At 52.9% G+C, this 17,793-nt stretch overlaps 1 protein-coding gene across 1 annotated transcript; it reads right to left on the bottom strand.

Moving 5' to 3' along the window:
* Positions 1-11,565: 11,565 nt before the first annotated feature.
* Positions 11,566-17,474, bottom strand: Myl3 (myosin light chain 3). The gene is made up of 7 exons (XM_028887033.2): positions 17,243-17,474; positions 15,224-15,251; positions 14,948-15,097; positions 13,673-13,846; positions 12,178-12,255; positions 11,901-11,940; positions 11,566-11,768 (listed from the first exon to the last, which is right to left on the bottom strand). Exons 1-6 carry the CDS (start codon positions 17,396-17,398, stop codon positions 11,912-11,914), a joined length of 615 nt encoding a protein of 204 aa, XP_028742866.1. The 5' UTR covers positions 17,399-17,474; the 3' UTR covers positions 11,566-11,768; positions 11,901-11,911.
* Positions 17,475-17,793: the final 319 nt, after the last annotated feature.

Here is a 17,793-nt window from a genome sequence, read left to right as displayed (position 1 = left end):
ACTAGATCACATAGGGAAATGATGCATGTGGATTCTCTCACACACAAGGGAAGCACTCCCGTTCTGAGTTGGAGACGCCAATGGGCAGAGTGCAAGGTGGTGATTAGGCTAGGAAAAGGCTCTGGGTGAGATGTCCCTAACCCCTGGCACAAACAGAGAACAGCGGAGCTGGAGGTCGCCGAGCCCTGCACCGTAAGGGGGTCCAGGCTATTTGCAGGGGGCGCCAGAGATTGCTGCTCAGGCTATGAAGAGTGTCAGGCTCCAGGAATCTCATGACCAGAAGTCATGACAGACGGATGAGCACATGAAGAGTGTAGAGGTTGATGCCTCTTAGCATTCGGGGTTCCTAGTAGCCCTGACCATCACCTTCCTCATGGGCCCCAGGTTCCCCATGCACACTACTGCACAAGGTTGTGCTCTCTAGCTGCTCTGGTCCTTCAGGTCCCCACATGTGAGATACAGGGGCTACCCTGCTCTGACCCATGGGGTACACAGACTGTAAAGAAGTGACCACCCACAGTGGGTCCTCAGTGTCTAAGACACTGGTACAAGCTGGATGAGGGATTTTTTTAAAAACTGGAATGGCTATGGTTTGCATAACCAGAGCTTCCAAATTACTTAGCAAAACATGTTTGCTTTTTAATTAACATGTGTTTTTTTAAAAAAATGGTTTTAATTAAAGTGGATGGAGGAGAGAAGGGATGATGGAGAGAATATTCCAAGCAGTTCCAAATCCCAGCCCAGACTTCTTAAAAATAAAGTGGGAGGCTGAGCATGGTGGCCCAGGCTTATGATCCCAGCACTCAGGATGCAGAGGCAGGAGGATCAGGCATTCCAGCCTCTACTATATAGCAAGTTGGAGGCCAGCCTCTGCTACTTGAGATGCTGTTTCAAGAGAAATAAATAATCCAGGTAGTGGTGGTGCATACCTTTGATCCCAGCACTCAGGAGATGGAGGCAAGTGGATCTCTGTGAGTTTGGGGCCAGCCTGATCTACTCAATGAGTTCCAGGACAACCAAGGATAAACAGTGAGACCCTGTCTCAAAACACTAACAATAATAAAACTAAAATGTGCCACCCCAAGTTGAAAGAAACTATGAAGAGAGAATCCTTGGAGAGACCCAGAACAGCACCGTGTGACTCCATCCCCTCGAGCCTCTTACTAAGAATTTACCTTTCTTACAGTTTAACCATGCCCCTGGCAGCTGGGACCAGGAGAGGGAAGGGCTAGCCTGGGAACACAGTCCTGGGAAGGGGGCCAGCAAGCAGAAAAGGGAACAGAAGCAAGACTGAAGACCTGACTGTGGGCGCCATGTCAAGGCAGCCTAAAGTTTCCTAGAGAGTTAGGAAAAAGTCACCTCGCCCCCAGCCACTCCCAGTAACGGAAAGGCAGACGTGCATCTGGGGGCAGTTAATGTGGCAACCCCAGGGACAGCCAGGCAGTAGAGATGCAGGCTGAGGCTAGGGGTCCCAACATGGGCAAGAGGGATGTGTGAAGGACTGGTCAGAGGGAGGGACTCTGTGGAGACTGGAAACAGGAGGTGCCAGGGCCTCCGGGTGGGCTCACAAGAGGCCAGCGAGTGGAGCTGTAAAATAGATCGGTCCAGTAGGGGTCAGCGTTGGCTCCTGTATGACTGAGGCATCCAGTCGGAGCTCAATGTATGTTGATAGAAGACGAGGGTGCCCCTTTTCTGGCCTTTGGGGGTCTGTAGCAGCAAGAAGGCACAGCTCAGGGTCAGATGTCAGCATGGGGTGGGACAACACCCAACCCCATAAGTACCGACCTAGAAAAATAAAGAGGGAGACTCTGGAAGCTAAGGCAGTCCCAAGGGTCTGGTCAGATGGTCCAGAACCGAAGCTTGTGGTATTTCCACCCAAGACCCTGTTTCTCATTAGGTGCCTTCTTGCCTCCCCCAGCTCACACCCCCACACGAAACGTGCCTCCCTCTGCTTAATTCATCACACCCAGCCTGGTGGGAGGCCCAGCGGGGCGGCTTACTTTTTTCCCCTGAGCTCAGACATTCCTTGCTTTATTATTCTGCACATTTCAAAGCATCTGTCGCCTCCCCAGCCGCCTCCAACCCCAAGCTCAGAGTCTAGAAGGAATCCCAGTGCTTGTCTGTCTGGTCAACTGAGGCCCACTGATGGGCGGGAGAGACAGACAGGGTCCTTCCGCCAAAGCCTGCACCTGCACTTACGCACTGCGTGGGCCCGGTCACCGTCCCATCACACTGCCTCCTCTCTGTTCACCCCTCCTGGTCCACCCTCCCACAGAGAACCTCAGGGACACCTCCCTATGTCAGAACCAGCCTTTGTCTCCCCCCCCTCCTGGAGTGAGTGCTAGGATAAGTATCAGGGTTCCTGCCCTGCCCTGGGCCCTACCAAACTATAATCCAACAGACCTGCTTGTATTGCACAGAGCCATGTCTATTCTAGAGCGAGTTTTCAGCCACCCGAACAGCAGAAGTGGACTCAGCCTCAAGGATCACTGAGGTTGGAGGAGACCCGGTTTCAGCGAACAGGAGTGGGTCGGGGGAGTGCTGGACAGACTTCTACCCTACCCTAGAGAGCAATCCATGCCCAGCTGCCTCAAGAAAGGATGGGATCCCTGCTGCCAGAGGCATTCAAGCGAGAACAACTTAGGAAAGATGTCTGGGACTTCTTCCTGCTCAGCTTTTAGGCTGAAGTCTGGGGCTGGCAGGCATTGCTGACTCGGATGAGAAGTGGAGGGACACCTCTTTACTCCACGAGGGGCCACCAGACAGATACAAAAGTGCGTGCCGGCCCAGGCGCAAGGAAGACCTGGGATCTCAGCCGAGGAGTTTTCCTTATTAATTCACTGGCCCGCAACATGGAAAGGCTGGAAACACAACGGAACGGGCTACCATCTGGCCGCCAGGGGTGTGGGAGGTGGGCTTAGTCTGGACCCCTCTACAAAGAACTTGAGGTGGAGGCGGCTGTGGAGGAGGCTGGTGGGGGAGGGGCGCTCTACCTGGGGAGGGATCCAGGCAGAAGCTCAGGTGGCTACTCTCAAAGGTGGGACACTTGGGGGCCTGAAGCCAGGCATGTCTACCTAGGTATAGACTTGATGAAAACATCCTGAGATACTCAGGATGGTAGGAATCACTCTATGACATAGACCTGGTGTGTTCTGAGAGCCCACAGAAAATGTGGAAGCCCGGGACCTGCCCACATTTCCACTCCCTAGAACTGGCCTGGAGACCCCTTTCGATGTGGAGACTTGGGGACACAGAGCCAGAGGTCCTAAGCCAGAGCAGCCACCAGTGAGCCCTTAGAGAGGCTCCTCTGGCCCTGCACCCCCCCTCCAGGACTAGGGATATGTTAGCCTGGAGCTGTGGCAACTAGCCATATCACACTCATGGGAACTCCTAGCTCAGAGCTCCCTCAGGCCAGGCAGAGTGAAGCCCAGATACCTGCTCATTTCCCCAGGCTTAGCACCATCCTTTTTATGTGCCTTTCCAGCAGCCCACTAGGGACCAGAAGTGACTGGCATCAGCTTCCTCACCTCAGCTACAGGCCCCAGAGGTGAAAACAGACATGGGTATCCGTCCGTGACACCAAGAATGTCAGGACCCAAACCCACCTGCAAAGGGAGCTCAGGCGAGGCATCCTCTCCTGTGTGCCCTGATCTCACCTGTACCTTCCGGGGTTCATTTACCCTGGCCCTGTCAAGACCCCACCCACACTTCCCATTGATGGTCTAGGCTATGCGCAATCCCAGATGAAAATGTCAGCAGGAGAGCAACAGCGCCTACATGACAGAAGTATGGACGGGTGGACAGATTGATTGGTGGCTTGATGGGTTGATTCAAAAGCATCTAGAGCCTTGGACAGATCCACCCTGTTCCAGGGCTTCTACCCAAATTTCCTCAAAACTTAAAAACTGACTTGGAAAGTTGTGCTTTGCCAAGTGAAGACACAGAACACAGCGGTTGCCAGCAACTGTCACCATTGTTTTGTAAACAAAAGAATATTTTCAAGAGGTTGAGGGGGGAGGGAGGGAGCCAGGCTTGGCGGTGCCTGCCTGTGATCCCAGTACTTGGGAGGTAGAGGCAGGAGGATCAGGAAGTCAAGGCTACCCTTAGCTACATAATGAGTTCCAGGCCAGCCACGGCTGTGGAGTGAGACCTTGTCTCAAAAAAGGAGGAGGAGGAGGAGGAGGAGGAGGAGGAGGAGGAGAAGAAGAAGAGATGAGATCTCATACAGTTGAGCCTTAAAGCTGCATAAATTGAATTTCATAGAAAATATACAGCATAAAACTTTCTTTTCTCATGAGAACTTTCTTGGGTATTGTGATAAGTTGGGACCACAAATTTGAGAAAATCCAAGTGCTTTCAACCCCCACCAAGGCAAAAAACCCTTCTGCAGCCTCTTTGACTGGAAATGCGTCCTCTCTGCTTGCATACCCCTCAGGACGGGATGATCACTACCCATCTGCAGTGGCTTGGGAGCTGAGGAGATCAATCTGGAGCAGCTCAGAATGCTTCTCAGCCTCTTGTGGGATGGAGGGAAGGAGACCAGGGTTGGAGCGAGGCGGCAGAAGGGTCGAGGAACAGGAAACCTGGGTTACTGGAGTAGGGGGAGAGGGGACTCTGTACCTGGACCAAAATAAAGAAGAAGGAGCCAGGCATGATGGTGAACACCTTTAATCCCAGTACTTGGGAGGCAGAGGCAGGTGACTCTCTTGAGTTCAAGACTAGCCTGGTCTATGGAGTAAGTTCCAGGACAGCCAGGACTACACAGAAACTCTTTTTTTTTTAAAGATTTATTTATTTATTTATTTATTTATTTATTTATTATGTATACAGTGTTCTGTCTACATGTATGCCTGCACACCAGAAGAAGGCACCAGATCTCATTGTAGATGGTTGTGAGCCACCATGTGATTGCTGGGAATTGAACTCAGGACCTCTGGAAGAACAGTCAGTGTTCTTAACCTCTGAGCCATCTCCAGCCCCAAGAAACCCTGTCTTGGAGAAAGAAAGGAAGAAAAGAAGAAAGGGAGGAAGAAAGAGGAGAAAGTTGGCCAAGACCTGAGTCCTCTCCCCACCCCATCCTCATCCTACCCTATCTTCCCCATCTCTGGGGCCCGGAGGCTGCCCACTGGCCCCTCCCATTTCCACCACCCCTTCTGAAAGGCTCAGACACCCTGAGGTTCTGTGGATATGATGGCTGTGTATATAGGGATACAAGAGGCACCTAGTCCTATACACCAGAAAAGGGACTAGAGCATGCAAAAATAGTAGCACCCTTGGCATCCACCTGGAGAGGAGGGAGCTGGAAAGGGCCCTTGAAGCCCTGACAGTCTAGGCCCTTCTCAGTCCAGGAGGCCCTGGCTGCTGAGAGTGGAGGGGCCTGCTGGGGGGGGGGGTGGCCTGTAGGCACTCACACACTCCACATTCCAGCCGTGCTCTGTCAGCATTTGGGCAAACCCAAATTTGTGTGGCTTTGGGAGGGTGGGGAACAAATAACCCCCAAACTTGAGTGAGGGCGGGGCAGGAGCTGTTTGAAGGGAGTTGGAGGGAACCCCAGGAGCCACTTTTGTGCAAGGTCATGAGTTCAAGACCTGGGTGTTCAGCTTGTTCTCTGAGGTGGGTCAGCTCTCCCAGGTGGGGCTGACCCTGTCCCCAGGCAGGCATACTTCCGCCCCCTCTTGCAAACCCTCACCACCCCCACCCCAGGCCTTGGGACCTTGCACAGCGTAGCAGCCTGGCTCTCCAAGCACCCCTTATGCAACAGGAGGGGCTGTCAGGCTGCTGCCAATTCCCGTTGGCTCCTCCCGCCCCTCAATTTCATACATTCCTTTATTTGGACCCTTTCACTCCACACCCTGACTCTTCTCCAGGCCTTCAGCTTTCTGCTGCCCCCTCCCCCTGTGGCTGACTGCTTTGAGCCCCGCAGGCCAGTTTCTCACGTCGTCGGCAGCCCATTCCTTCCACAGCCCCTGAAAATGTTCACAAAATGCTTAGCTTCTTCAAGACCCCGACTTCGCTCTTCTTCTGCCCGAATTCTGGCCTTCCTGTACCTCTGCTTCATGTGACTATGTGACCTAATCCATGTCCCTCTGGTGTCCCTAAAGTCCCTGGGAATGGTGTCTGAAAGAGAGAACACAGGATGTGGAAGCTTGCCAAGAGCCATGGGTGGCCCTGTAGGACATCAGAGCAGGGAGACATCACAGGCCCAGCTTCTCTAATTATCTGTCCTTTGGATTCAAGTTCCAGCTCCTAAACATGTGAGTTCCAACGGCCATTGGACTCTTGGCTTTTCGCTGTCACTGGACCTTCTGAGCGAAGTTCCACAGCTTCATGGGGACCATCTGGCCCTGTCTGGAGTCTGAACCCTGCCCTCGGCCAACCCCCTGGTTCAGCCTGAATCAGAACTGGAGAGGCAGCTCTTATGCCACCTAAGGACTCAGAGTCCCAGCTCAGGCCAGATGAGGGGCCTAAGGCGGGGAAAGGCCAGAGCGGACCCCTGCCTTGTGGTGTACGTGACCTGACACTTGAGGCCTGCAGGGAGCCAGGCTGATGGCAGGACAAATCCTTCTCCCTTTATATCCCTTCCTACCAGCAACAGGGCCACACTGGACCACCCTGCTTGAGGGGGAGCTGGGACCAGTGTTTATGCAACTGTGGGGAGGCCGCAGCCTGGCTGGCAATGCAGCCTGCCCAGCACCAGGGCTGACTCAGCAGAGCCCCCCAGCACGTCCACCCACAAACACACAGACGAGCACAGTCACACACAGGCAAGCACACATGTACATATGCACAGATAAACGAGCACACACGTTCTCAGACATCCACACATAAAATGTATAAGAATACACTCACTGACATGCACACTTGTGAACATAGAAGCACACGTACATACACACACACACACACACACACACACACACACACGAACATGCCAAAATGTACACACTGCCTTCACACAACTAGCTGCACTGGATGATGCTGAGCAAGGTGAAGGGTGACCTCAGCAGCTGAGTGTCACCTCCCCTGGACTGGAGTCCTACACTGAATACAAAGGAGAAAGAGAACAGAGCACAGGCATTCGACTCTCTGTTTCCTGACTGTGACACGTGACTAGCCACCTCCTGACGATGACACCACACCTTCCCCACCGTGGTGGACTGTCCCCTCAAACTGTGAGCCGAAACAACCCTCCCTTCTTCAAGTTACATTTGTCAGGCATTCTGTCACAGCATTAAGAAGAGCAGTCACTAATTCACTCCCCAGACCAGGCTCGACTTCCCCAGAACCTCCCTCCAACAGCCCCAGGGTGCCCCGCCTGACCTATCTACACCAGAAGCCCAGTGGGGTGGGGCTGCTGTGTCATGGAGAAACATGCGAGGTGCTCCCTCCTCCCTCCCACCACCGAGCCAAGGTGAGCACTCATGGAGACGGGGGCAGGCGTGGGGGAGATCTAGGAAATCTAGAGGGACCAGATGAGGGACAGGCATTCTTGGAGCAGGACATGTTGCTCCCTGACTGACATGGAACCTGGCAACAGGGCCACTTCTTGCCTCCAGTTGATTAAAAGCAGTTCATTTCCTGCTTGGGACTCCCCGCCAAGGTGGACCCCACCAACAGGAAAATGCTAAGACCACCCAACCCAGTCCTGTGCAGGATCATCCATCCAAGTGCCAGAATTCTCTTCCTTGTAAGACCAGCTAAGTCAGGTATGATGGCACACACCTGTAATCCCCGTACTGAGGAGGCAGAGACAGGAGGATTACCACAAGTTTGAGGACAGCCAGGACTACCTAATAAGTCTTGATTTAAAAAAGAAAGAGGGGTTGGGGATTTAGCTCAGTGGTAGAGCGCTTGCCTAGCAAGTGCAAGGCCCTGGGTTCGGTCCTCAGCTCTGAAAAAAAAAAAGACAAAATATAAAAGAAAGAAAGGGACTGGAGAGATGCCTCAGAGGTTAAGAGCACCGACTGCTCTTCCAGAGGTCCTGAGTTCAATTCCCAGCACCCACATGGTGGCTCACAACCATCTGCAATGAGATCTGGCACCCTCTTCTGTATACATAATAAATAAATAAATCTTTAAAAAAAAAAAAAAAAAAAAGAAAGAAAGAATGGGCTGGAGAGACGACTCAGTGGTTTAGAGCACTGATTGCTCTTCTAGAAGATCCAGGTTCAATTCCCAGCACCCTGACAACAGCTCACAACTGTCTGTAACTCCAGTTCTGGGAGATCTGACACCCTCACACAGACATACTTGCAGGCAAAACACCAATGCACATAAATCTTTAAAAAAAATTTTTTTTTAAAGAAAGAAAGGAAAGACTGGGTGGTTCCATTGAACGGTGCTTGGCTAGCAAATGTGTGGCCCTGGGTTTGATCCTCAGTACTGCTTTATTCCTTTGCATGTTTACACCGCGTTTTGTCATCAGTCCACAGCTGAGCTGTTTCCAGCTTGGGCTACTTGTGAACAATGCTGCCCCCAAAGTGGATGTAGATTATACATTTGAGAGCCTGTCCTTAATTTGAGAGAATATATACTCAGAATTGGAATTGTGTCATGTGATAACCCTGGTGTGTGTGTGTGTGTGTGTGTGTGTGTGTGTGTGACCTTCACACTGAAGAACGCTATTTTGTTTGCCATAATGACTGCAGCATTTCGCCCTCCCACTAACACACAAGGTTCCCATTTCTCCGCACCCTCACTAACACACTGCTTTCTGTTGCAGAGGGTGGCTGGTGCAGTCTAGTATTCATTTGTTTGCTCTGTTTGATCTGGTTTGGAGTTGTTTTTGTTTTGTTCTTGTTTTTAAAATGATTCCACTATGTAAGCCAGGCTGGCCTCAAACTCCACAGCAATCCTCCTGCCTCAACCTTCCAAATGCTGGAATTACAGTTCTGAGTTGCCTTACTCTAACGATGAGTGGTATTCTGACACAAACTAACAAATAAATAAATGGATGTGAATAAGGGGTTGGAGGGAGGTGACGGGCACTTGCCGCTCCTGCATAAGATGCGTTTCAGATCCCAGCACCTACTTGGTAGCTCACGACCATCTGTAACTCCAGCTGCAGGGGATCTGATGCCCTCCCTTTTTTTGGCCTCCATAGCTACCAGGCATACACACAGTGCACATATATACACACAGACGAAACACTCATACACCTAAGATAAAAATAAATAAATCTTTTTTCATGTGTGTGCTATTCCATTGCCTAACAGATGCCAAGCATGGGTGGGCTAGGGTGAAAAGTTCCATCCTCTGCGCCCTTTTGCTGGTCGACTGGCTATTTGAGTATCTTTAATTTTTTAAATCACATTTGTTTGTGTCAGAGGGTGGTACATACATACCACAGCACATGTGTGGAGGTCAGAGGACAACTTTCAGGGGTCATTTCTCTCCTTCCACCACGTGGGTCCCAGGGCTCAAACTCAGGTCATCAGGCATCTTTAGTTACTGAGCCATCTCACCAGCCCCAATGCGTATCTGCTGTGGAATGTTCTGTATGTCCTGTGGGAGCCCGTTCTTGGGTTCCTTGTGACTTTACCCAGAGGATGATTAGGACCACGGGCCTGAGTGCAGGTGTCTGAGATGGTCTGCACTTGGCTGTGCTGTGGGATGGTCTGTATGTCAAGTTGATCTGATTGGTCAATAAATAAAACACTGACTGGCCCATGGCTAGGCAGGAAGTATAGGCGGGACTAACAGAGAGGAGAAATAAAAGAACAGGAAGGCAGAAGGAGTCACTGCCAGCCGCCACCATGACAAGCAGCATGTGAAGATGGCAGTAAGCCACGAGCCACGTGGCAAGGTATAGATTTATGGAAATGGATTAATTTAAGCTATAATAATAGTTAGCAAGAAGCCTGCCACGGCCATACAGTTTGTAAGCAATATAAGTCTCTGTGTTTACTTGGTTGGGTCTGAGTGGCTGTGGGACTGGTGGGAGACAAAGATTTGTCCTGACTGTGGGCAAGGCAGGAAAACTCTAGCTACACGTATCTTTTTTAAATTTTATTTTAATCTTTATTTTGGTACTAGAGATTGAACCTTGGGCCTTATAGAAGCACTCTACCACTGAGCTCTACGCCCAGCCCCACGTCCCTCTTTCCTTTTTTTCTCCAAGAGAGAGTCTTACTATGTGGGCCTGGCTGGCCTCAAACTCGCAGAGATCCACCGATCTCTTTCTCCCGAGTGCTGGGCTAAGGCCATGTGCCGCCATGCCTGGTTGTGTCCATCTTCTTTAGAGTTGTTTGCTCAGGTCCTTTGCCCAGTCTTTAATCAGATTGTTTCCAAAGGGGTGATTTATATGAGTTCTTTCCACACTCTGAGTATTAGCTCCTGGCCTTCAAATCTTTGTCACACTCTTGTCCTCTCATATAATGTCTGACCTCATTATTTACAAGCCACCCAGCTCCCAGCTCCGTCCCTCCTGCCTCTCGCCACCCACTTGAGTCACTATGGCTCCACGTTTGCACACACGTGCACACACGTGCACACACACTTCTGGCTCTTTCCCTGCTCTTAGGGCACCCTCAGCCTCCTTGTTATTTGATCCCCAGCAGGTCTGGCATCTGTCTGCTGTGTGTGGGCTCCCCACACAGAGTCCTGTACTCTCTCTAGCACTATGTCCCTAGTGCCTGGAACAGAGCCTGACACACAGCAAGTGCTCAGTGAAAAGTTAACTAGTTTAACACACTGAAGGGTTAAAATCAGAAGCAGCAATGGACTTCTGTGACACACTGACACCCTCTCACATACACAAACACCCTTATACACATATCTATATATACCCTCACAATCCTTACACACTCAGACTCCACTGCTGCCACACCAATACCCCCAGGAGGCCTGGCTCACACAGCCTTAGAGCTTGCTCTAGAACACACAATCTGGACTCGGTATGCAGACACACAACAGGCCATGAAAATGAGCCTTGATGAGGCTGTCCTGAGCTCCTGCATACCTCTGGTCCTGTGGGCTTTCCTACCCTGTACATCCAATCTCCCTCTGACCCCTCCATTCCCAGCCTCCAGGCCTTGCACCTCTCCATGGGGCATTGTTTTTCCTCCCGACCAAACCTATGAAGGCCACCTCTTCTTGTTGTGCCCATGGAGCCCCACAGCCATGACTTCCACTGAGAAACTAGGGCCAAGGGACCCACTGATGATCACGTTTCACCCCAACAAAGGCCCCTGCCTTTTTCCTAGGGCAGAACACCTCAGTTTCTCCATCAGAGTCAAGTCTGTGGCTGATGGTCCTTCAAATCGGACAGCCTGGGGACAAAGTCAGCTCTTGCCCTGCCCTGCATTCCGACTGTCACCGGGCCAGGCCACTCCCCGCACTGGGCCTGAGCTCTGGCTTCAGTGACATGGCTCAGGGCCGCTGGCCTGTAGTTAGTTCATTGTTCAGACAGTGTGCTCATGGTCCTGGTGGGATCCTTGTGCTGAGCGGGCCCACATGACTGCAGCCTCCAAAGGAAGGGCAGCGAGGCTTCCTCTAGCTTAGGACGAGCGGAAGTGAGCTAGAGAGCAATGGAGAGGACGGAAAGAAAGAAGAGGAAGGATGGAGGACGAGAGAGGAAGGAAGGAGATCATTTATTCATGAGGCCGTGGGTGGAGACAGAAAGGGCCATCACAGGTAGGCAAGCACATCCCAATAGGAGCCAGAAAAGGCACATGGTCTGGCTCACGCCCTTCCTTCCAGAAGCTCCGGACCTGGTGTCGGCATCACGGTTGGGAGACGAGATGTCCCCAGCTTGGCCTGCCCTGGGCTTCCTGAAAGGGCAGCCACAGGTTATGGATGAAGGGCTGGATCAAGACAGCAGACCACCCACCAAGAGCTGGGGTTGGCGGGGATGGGGTGGGGTGGGGGACAGCAGCAGGGAGTGTTAAAGAATGACGTCTCACCTGTGAGACGCTCAGCTGGCCATGATGTGCTTCACAAATGCTGGAAAGAAAGGGGAAAGGAATGGCTGGGATTCCGGGGGAGAGGGGGGGGCAGCCAGGGGTGGAGCTGGGTCCATGACCCCTCCCTAGAAGACCCTGCTTTGCGGAGTCTCCATGACTGCTCCCCAGAAGTTTCCTACCCCAGCTGGACTGCGTCCCTATACCTCTGACTGCCACCTGCTGAGCTGGGTCATCCCCCTGCCTTCTCCCCAGGAAACCCCCATCCTGCTGAGCTCACCTTCATAGTTGATGCAGCCGTTGGAGTCTTCTTGACCCGCCATCAATTTCTCCACCTCATCTTCAGTCAGTCGCTCACCTGGCAGGGATGGAGGTAAGTCCCACCACCCAGAGGCTGACTGACGGGGGAGCCCCCCGTTGAAGCCCTCTGGATGGTAGGTTTGCCACCAGCATCGCTCCCAAGGTCATGGACAGCCACCACCCCTGTTTCCAAGCCCAGAGCAACCAATCATAGGTCAAGAAGTGAGTGACCTTGACCTTGAGATGGAGACTTGGGCCCTCTGAGCCTAGGCATCTTCACGCACATACTGCCCTCTGTCCCTGCCAGGTTGGCAGGGGTCCCCCCCCTCTGATAGCAGTCTCTTGGGGGTAGCCCTTTGAGACTGGTAGAAGGGTCCATGGAAGGGACAGAGACTTCTCCTTGCTCCACAGACAGTCTGAAATTTCTTTTCTTTTCGTGTGTGTGTGTGTGTGTGTGTGTGTGTGTGTGTGTGTGTGCACGTGCACGCACGCATTGGTGTTTTGCTTGCATGTATGTCTGTGTCAAGGTGTGAGATTCCCCTGGAGTTACAGACAGTTGTGAGCTGCCATGTGGGTGCTGGCAATCAAACCCAGGTCCTCTAGAAGAGCAGCTAGTGCTCTTAACCACTAAGCCATCTCTCCAACCCCAAATTTTCTTCTTTTTTTTAAATTTTCTTTCTTTCTCTTATTTATTTGAGATAGGATCTCAGGTATCACAAGCTAGCCTCAAACTGGCTATGACTAGGAGTGATCCTGACCATCTGCTTCCCCTGCCTCCATCTCCCAAGTGCTGGGAGTACATGAACTCACCAGTGCTGAGGATCCAACCCAGATCCCAGGCAGCCACATTCCAAGCTCAAGTCTGGCTTTCTGACTGTACTGTCCTGTGCTGTTCACTGGCAAAGTACCAACTGTGGTGACCCCCACACTCTACACACACACACACACACACACACACACACACACACACACACGCACACGCACACATATGTGCACACGCACACATACACACACACACACACACACACACACACACACACACACACACACACGTATGTGCAAACCCTAAGACCAGCATAGGGTTGAACACAGCAGTTGTTCAATAAATGCTTTCTGCATGAAAAAGTCACTTTGAGGAGTTAGGTGCCCGTGTACCTGATGGTGGTAAAGGCAGTGGGCGGTACCTAGGGCCCACAGATGTCACAGGTATGTCACCTCCTTGGCCACAAAGAACATCAGGACTATCCCAGACTGCCTTCCCGCCCTGTCTCCAGAGCTGTGCCCACCCTCGCTGTTTCTTCTAGCTTTCCTTCAGCCACATCTAGACGGTATTTCTACCTCTTGCCGTTGAGGCACCTTGACCATCATTCTGTTTCAATGTCACGGATGAGACACAGGCCCAGGGGCGGGTGATGCAAGGGTTTTCCCCGGGATTCCCCAGAGGAGGAGACGGTGGAGGAGGAGGCTGCCCTCACCCAGCGTAGCCAGCACGTGGCGGAGCTCTGCGCCCATCACTGTGCCGTTGCCCTCCTTGTCGAAGACCCGCAGGCCCTCCACGAAGTCCTCGTACGTGCCGGTGTCCTTGTTCTTGGAGATGTGCTGGAGCATGGGCAGGAACGTTTCGAAGTCCATCATCTTGGAATTGAGGTCTGCAGACAGATGGCCCCAAGTCTCAGGTGAGAGGGTGGACAGGTACGGCCTTCCCCTGAGCCTGACGCCGAGGGGCCGTCCCTCTCCCGTGGTTCCCGCGCACTCTGACGCATGTGCTGTGCACAAACTGTGTCACCACCACAAGGCACTTGGCAATCTACTGACAAACACTTGGTTTACACAGACCTTTGCCATCCCAAGTGGGGTTCAAGGTGGGCTCTGTTCTCTACTCCTCTCTCTGTCTCTCTTTCTTCTCTCTGTCTCTCTCTCCCTCTCCCTCCAGGATCTTACTACATATCTCTTACCATGAAGTCCAGGCTGGCCTCAAATTTATGGCCATTCCCTTGCCTTTACCTCCCCAGTGTTGGGATTAGAGGTATGCACTACAACATCTTTATTTTTTAGACTTTGAACATGTACCACCCTGAACTATTTATGTAGTACCAGAGATCAGGCCCAGGGCTTCAAGTAAGCTAGGCAAGTATTCTACCAACTGAACAACATCCTCAGCACCCCTCCCCCTTTTTAAGATATGGTCTCACTCTGTAACGCAGGCTATCCTGGAACTGTGTAGCCTAGACTGGCTTCCAAGTCACGGTGATTCATCTACCTCAAACTCTTGATTGTTGGGTTTGTTGGCCTATATTGCCACGTCAGGTTTCATTTCTTATAGACCTTACCCTGCCCACCCACTGTGGACACAGTTGAGCCCAACAGAGGCCTTCCCGGACCTATGATGTGGGTCTGGGTGTCACTCTTTGAGTCAAAGCAAGCAGCCAAGGTGAGGGAAGTTGACAAAGATCCACAAAGGGATGCTGAGGAGGCTAGAATCGGGGAAAAACAAGCACCCATGTCCCCTGACAGACCCTGCACCAGTATGGATTCTGGGTAGTACAAGGGTCCATCCCTATGGCCAGGAAAGGTCCAGAATGCCCATCATGCTTGTCTCTCATCACCATGACCTGGTAACCAGCCTTACATCCTCATCCCAACAGCAGGAGAAAATCAGGAAGCAGGTCAGTGAGGTTCCCATGATACCAGATAGCCACCCACCCTGGCAGTCTCCCCTGGGCCTAGCACTAACAGGCAGGGTGTACTACCTTCCTGTTTGGGCTTCCCCAGGACACGGAGCACCTCTGCCTGGGTAGGATTCTGACCCAGAGCCCGCAGGACATCCCCACACTGCCCATACGTGATCTTCATCTCTCCCTTGGGTGTGCGGTCAAACAGCAGAAAGGCTTCCTTGAACTCTGTGGGAAAGGGCAGTGAGCTCTGGGTTCTCTCTGGGGGGCCCCACCACCCTCCCCACCCCACTGGTTTGAATTGGGAACCCCTGGTCCACCCCTACCACTCCCTGGGTTCAGGACTCTGCTCACCTTCAATCTGTTCAGGCGTGAATTCGATCTGCAAAGAAGTCCAAAGATGGGGTACTTTTGGGTCATCATGGGCCACCTAGGTCTCAGGCCCTTGGCTGTGCCAGCCTGTTGTCATAGCAACAGCACAGCCTCTACCTCCTAGGACCTCATGCCGTCTACCTAGACACCCTCCTGCAGCTGCAGCAACTACACACACATCTGTCCAACCTATGTGTAACCAGATTGTACTATCAGTCAGGCCACGGAGGCTATGCTCAATGTCACAGGCCTGACCAAGCTGACTCTGAGGGGAGGAGCAAGCACACGGCTTCGGGCCAGAGGCTGTGTCAGCAGGGAAGCATGTGTGTGGGTAATCAAATGCGAATGCTTGTGCACATATGTGTGTCTATCTCTCACAGATCCCCTTGGGGCCCTCAAGGCTGGACACTCATCCACAAAGCCCTCCTGTATCCACCCTTTACATTCTGCCTGTGGCCCCAAGGTGGTTCCCCCACTCCAGCACATATAGGGCTATGTAGCTTTCTGGTGACATAATGGGGCCACCCTGAGGTCAGGAGGCCTCCCGGGACCCAGTAGCCCCCTCCTCATCGGTTTCCAGTCTATTTTTATCACTGCTGTCACTCTCCCCAAAGTCAAGGTCACACCAGCAAATGGAGCCTGGGGAAGAGGGTATGACTGGCTCCTGAGAGTCCCCCACAACCTCCATAGTGCACAGCACGGTGCAGAAGGACACCCCATCCCTGTCACTTGCTGGGGGTGACCCTCTGATTTGAGGCTCAACCTGGTATTGAGAAAGACCACATCCCGGCTCTGGGAGCTCTCTGTGGGAAAACCTGGGGAGACAGGGCTCCCTGGCCTCTGGAAAGGGCTCTGTCTGTCCTTCTCTGCCAACTGGAGAGAGAGAAAGACAAGGGGGCCTTTGCATCCCCCTCTTTTGAGGCATAAATTTGTGCCAACCTCATGCCTGGATAATGCCACCATGGGTCTCAAGGTGGCTGCTGGGGCCTTACAAGGCATCCTCAGGGACACATTAAGGGGCCTAAGGGTGACAGAGGAACAGGGAGCCAATTCTAGGGTACAGCGGTCTTACAAGTGGGGCTCATCATCCCATTTCACAGTTGAGGAAACAAAGGATCAGAGCAGCTGAGACGGAATTGAGCTGGGATACAAACCCAATGAACACAGGCAGGTGCCCCTGGGAAGGGTACATGACCAGATGGAGGCTCTGTAGCAGCGGCTCAGGGCTCGGTGGATGTGTGTGGGTGGAAAGGACTCCACAGGCCCCTGCAGAGGCGGCCGAGAGAGGCAGTGGCCGCTGGCCAGCTGAGAACAGGACGCAGGCTGCGTGCTGCTATGCGGATACCACAGGTGGCGGGCATGGCTCGCTCTCCCAGTTTAGATTCTGGGCAAGACCACTGGGCCAGGAAAGGTCTGGTGCCGCTTAGTCGTGCTCCACAACCAGCTTCCTGCACGGCTTTCAGAGCCTCCCTTTCCAGCCCGTTCCTCCGTTTTCCCAGTTAAAAGTGAAGCCCAGGAGGGTTCTGCCCGCGGTGGGCTTGGTGATCTTGGCAGGAGTGAGTGTCACCCAGCCTGGGCAAGGCCCTGGTTTCCCTTACACACTACTCCACCTAAGGATGCTTGGTATGGACTTGAGACCCCTGCAGCCAGAGAAGGAAGAGCCCTGTTTGATGGGGGACAGCTGGCTCCAGGATTTCCTAAAGATGTAATCCAGAGAGAAGAACCAGGGGAGTTGGTTTTCACAGTCACCAAAAACCATGCCCGGTCCAGACTCTACTCTTAAAGTGCAGGGGCCTCTCGGCAGCCTCAGGGGCGTCTCACCAGCTGTCTGACCACCATCCCTCCCCCTTCGGTCCTGCAGATGTCTGAAACAAGCAGGTCCCGTTTAACCTCTGCACAGAAACCACCAGCGTCTAGGGCCTTATCCGCCGTGGCAGGTCCCACTCTGAGATTCACTCATCGGCTCGGTCCCTCCTGCTCCAACGCAGCTCCCTCACTCACCTTAACCTTGGAAGCATCAAACTCTGCTTCCTTGGGGCGCTCGGGCTCAGGTGCAGCCGCAGGTGCAGCTGCGGGTGCAGCCGCAGGGGCTGGAGCTGCTTTGGGGGCAGCGGCCTTGGCGTCATCCTTCTTGGGCTCTGGCTTTTTGGGGGCCATCGGAGCTGTAATCACAGAGAGGTGGGAAGGAGGGAGGATGGCTAGAGTAGGGTAGGTGAGTCTTCTGCCGCCCTGAGCTTTATCTTACCCATATACCTCATGACCCCAGCCCCACCCCACCATGCACAATGGGGACAGGGCCATAAAAGGGCATTGGCTCTGCTCAAGGGGCTATTTTGGGTCCTGGAGAGGGCATTGTTCAGGCCCAGGAATGGGGAGGGGAGGGGAGGGTGCACCATTCCCCCAGTCACCTGTTGGGGAGAGGGAGGGAGGGAGAGGGAGACAGAGGCCATTGCTCAGCCTGTGCTCTGAGCACACAGACACAGACAGACCGATACACACACACACACACACACACACACACACACACACACACACACACACGGAGCTACTCT

This window comes from Peromyscus leucopus, chromosome 7 (assembly GCF_004664715.2).
Source record: "Peromyscus leucopus breed LL Stock chromosome 7, UCI_PerLeu_2.1, whole genome shotgun sequence".
Classification (NCBI taxonomy): Eukaryota; Metazoa; Chordata; class Mammalia; order Rodentia; family Cricetidae; genus Peromyscus; species Peromyscus leucopus.
This window is presented reverse-complemented; position numbering and strand designations above follow the sequence as displayed.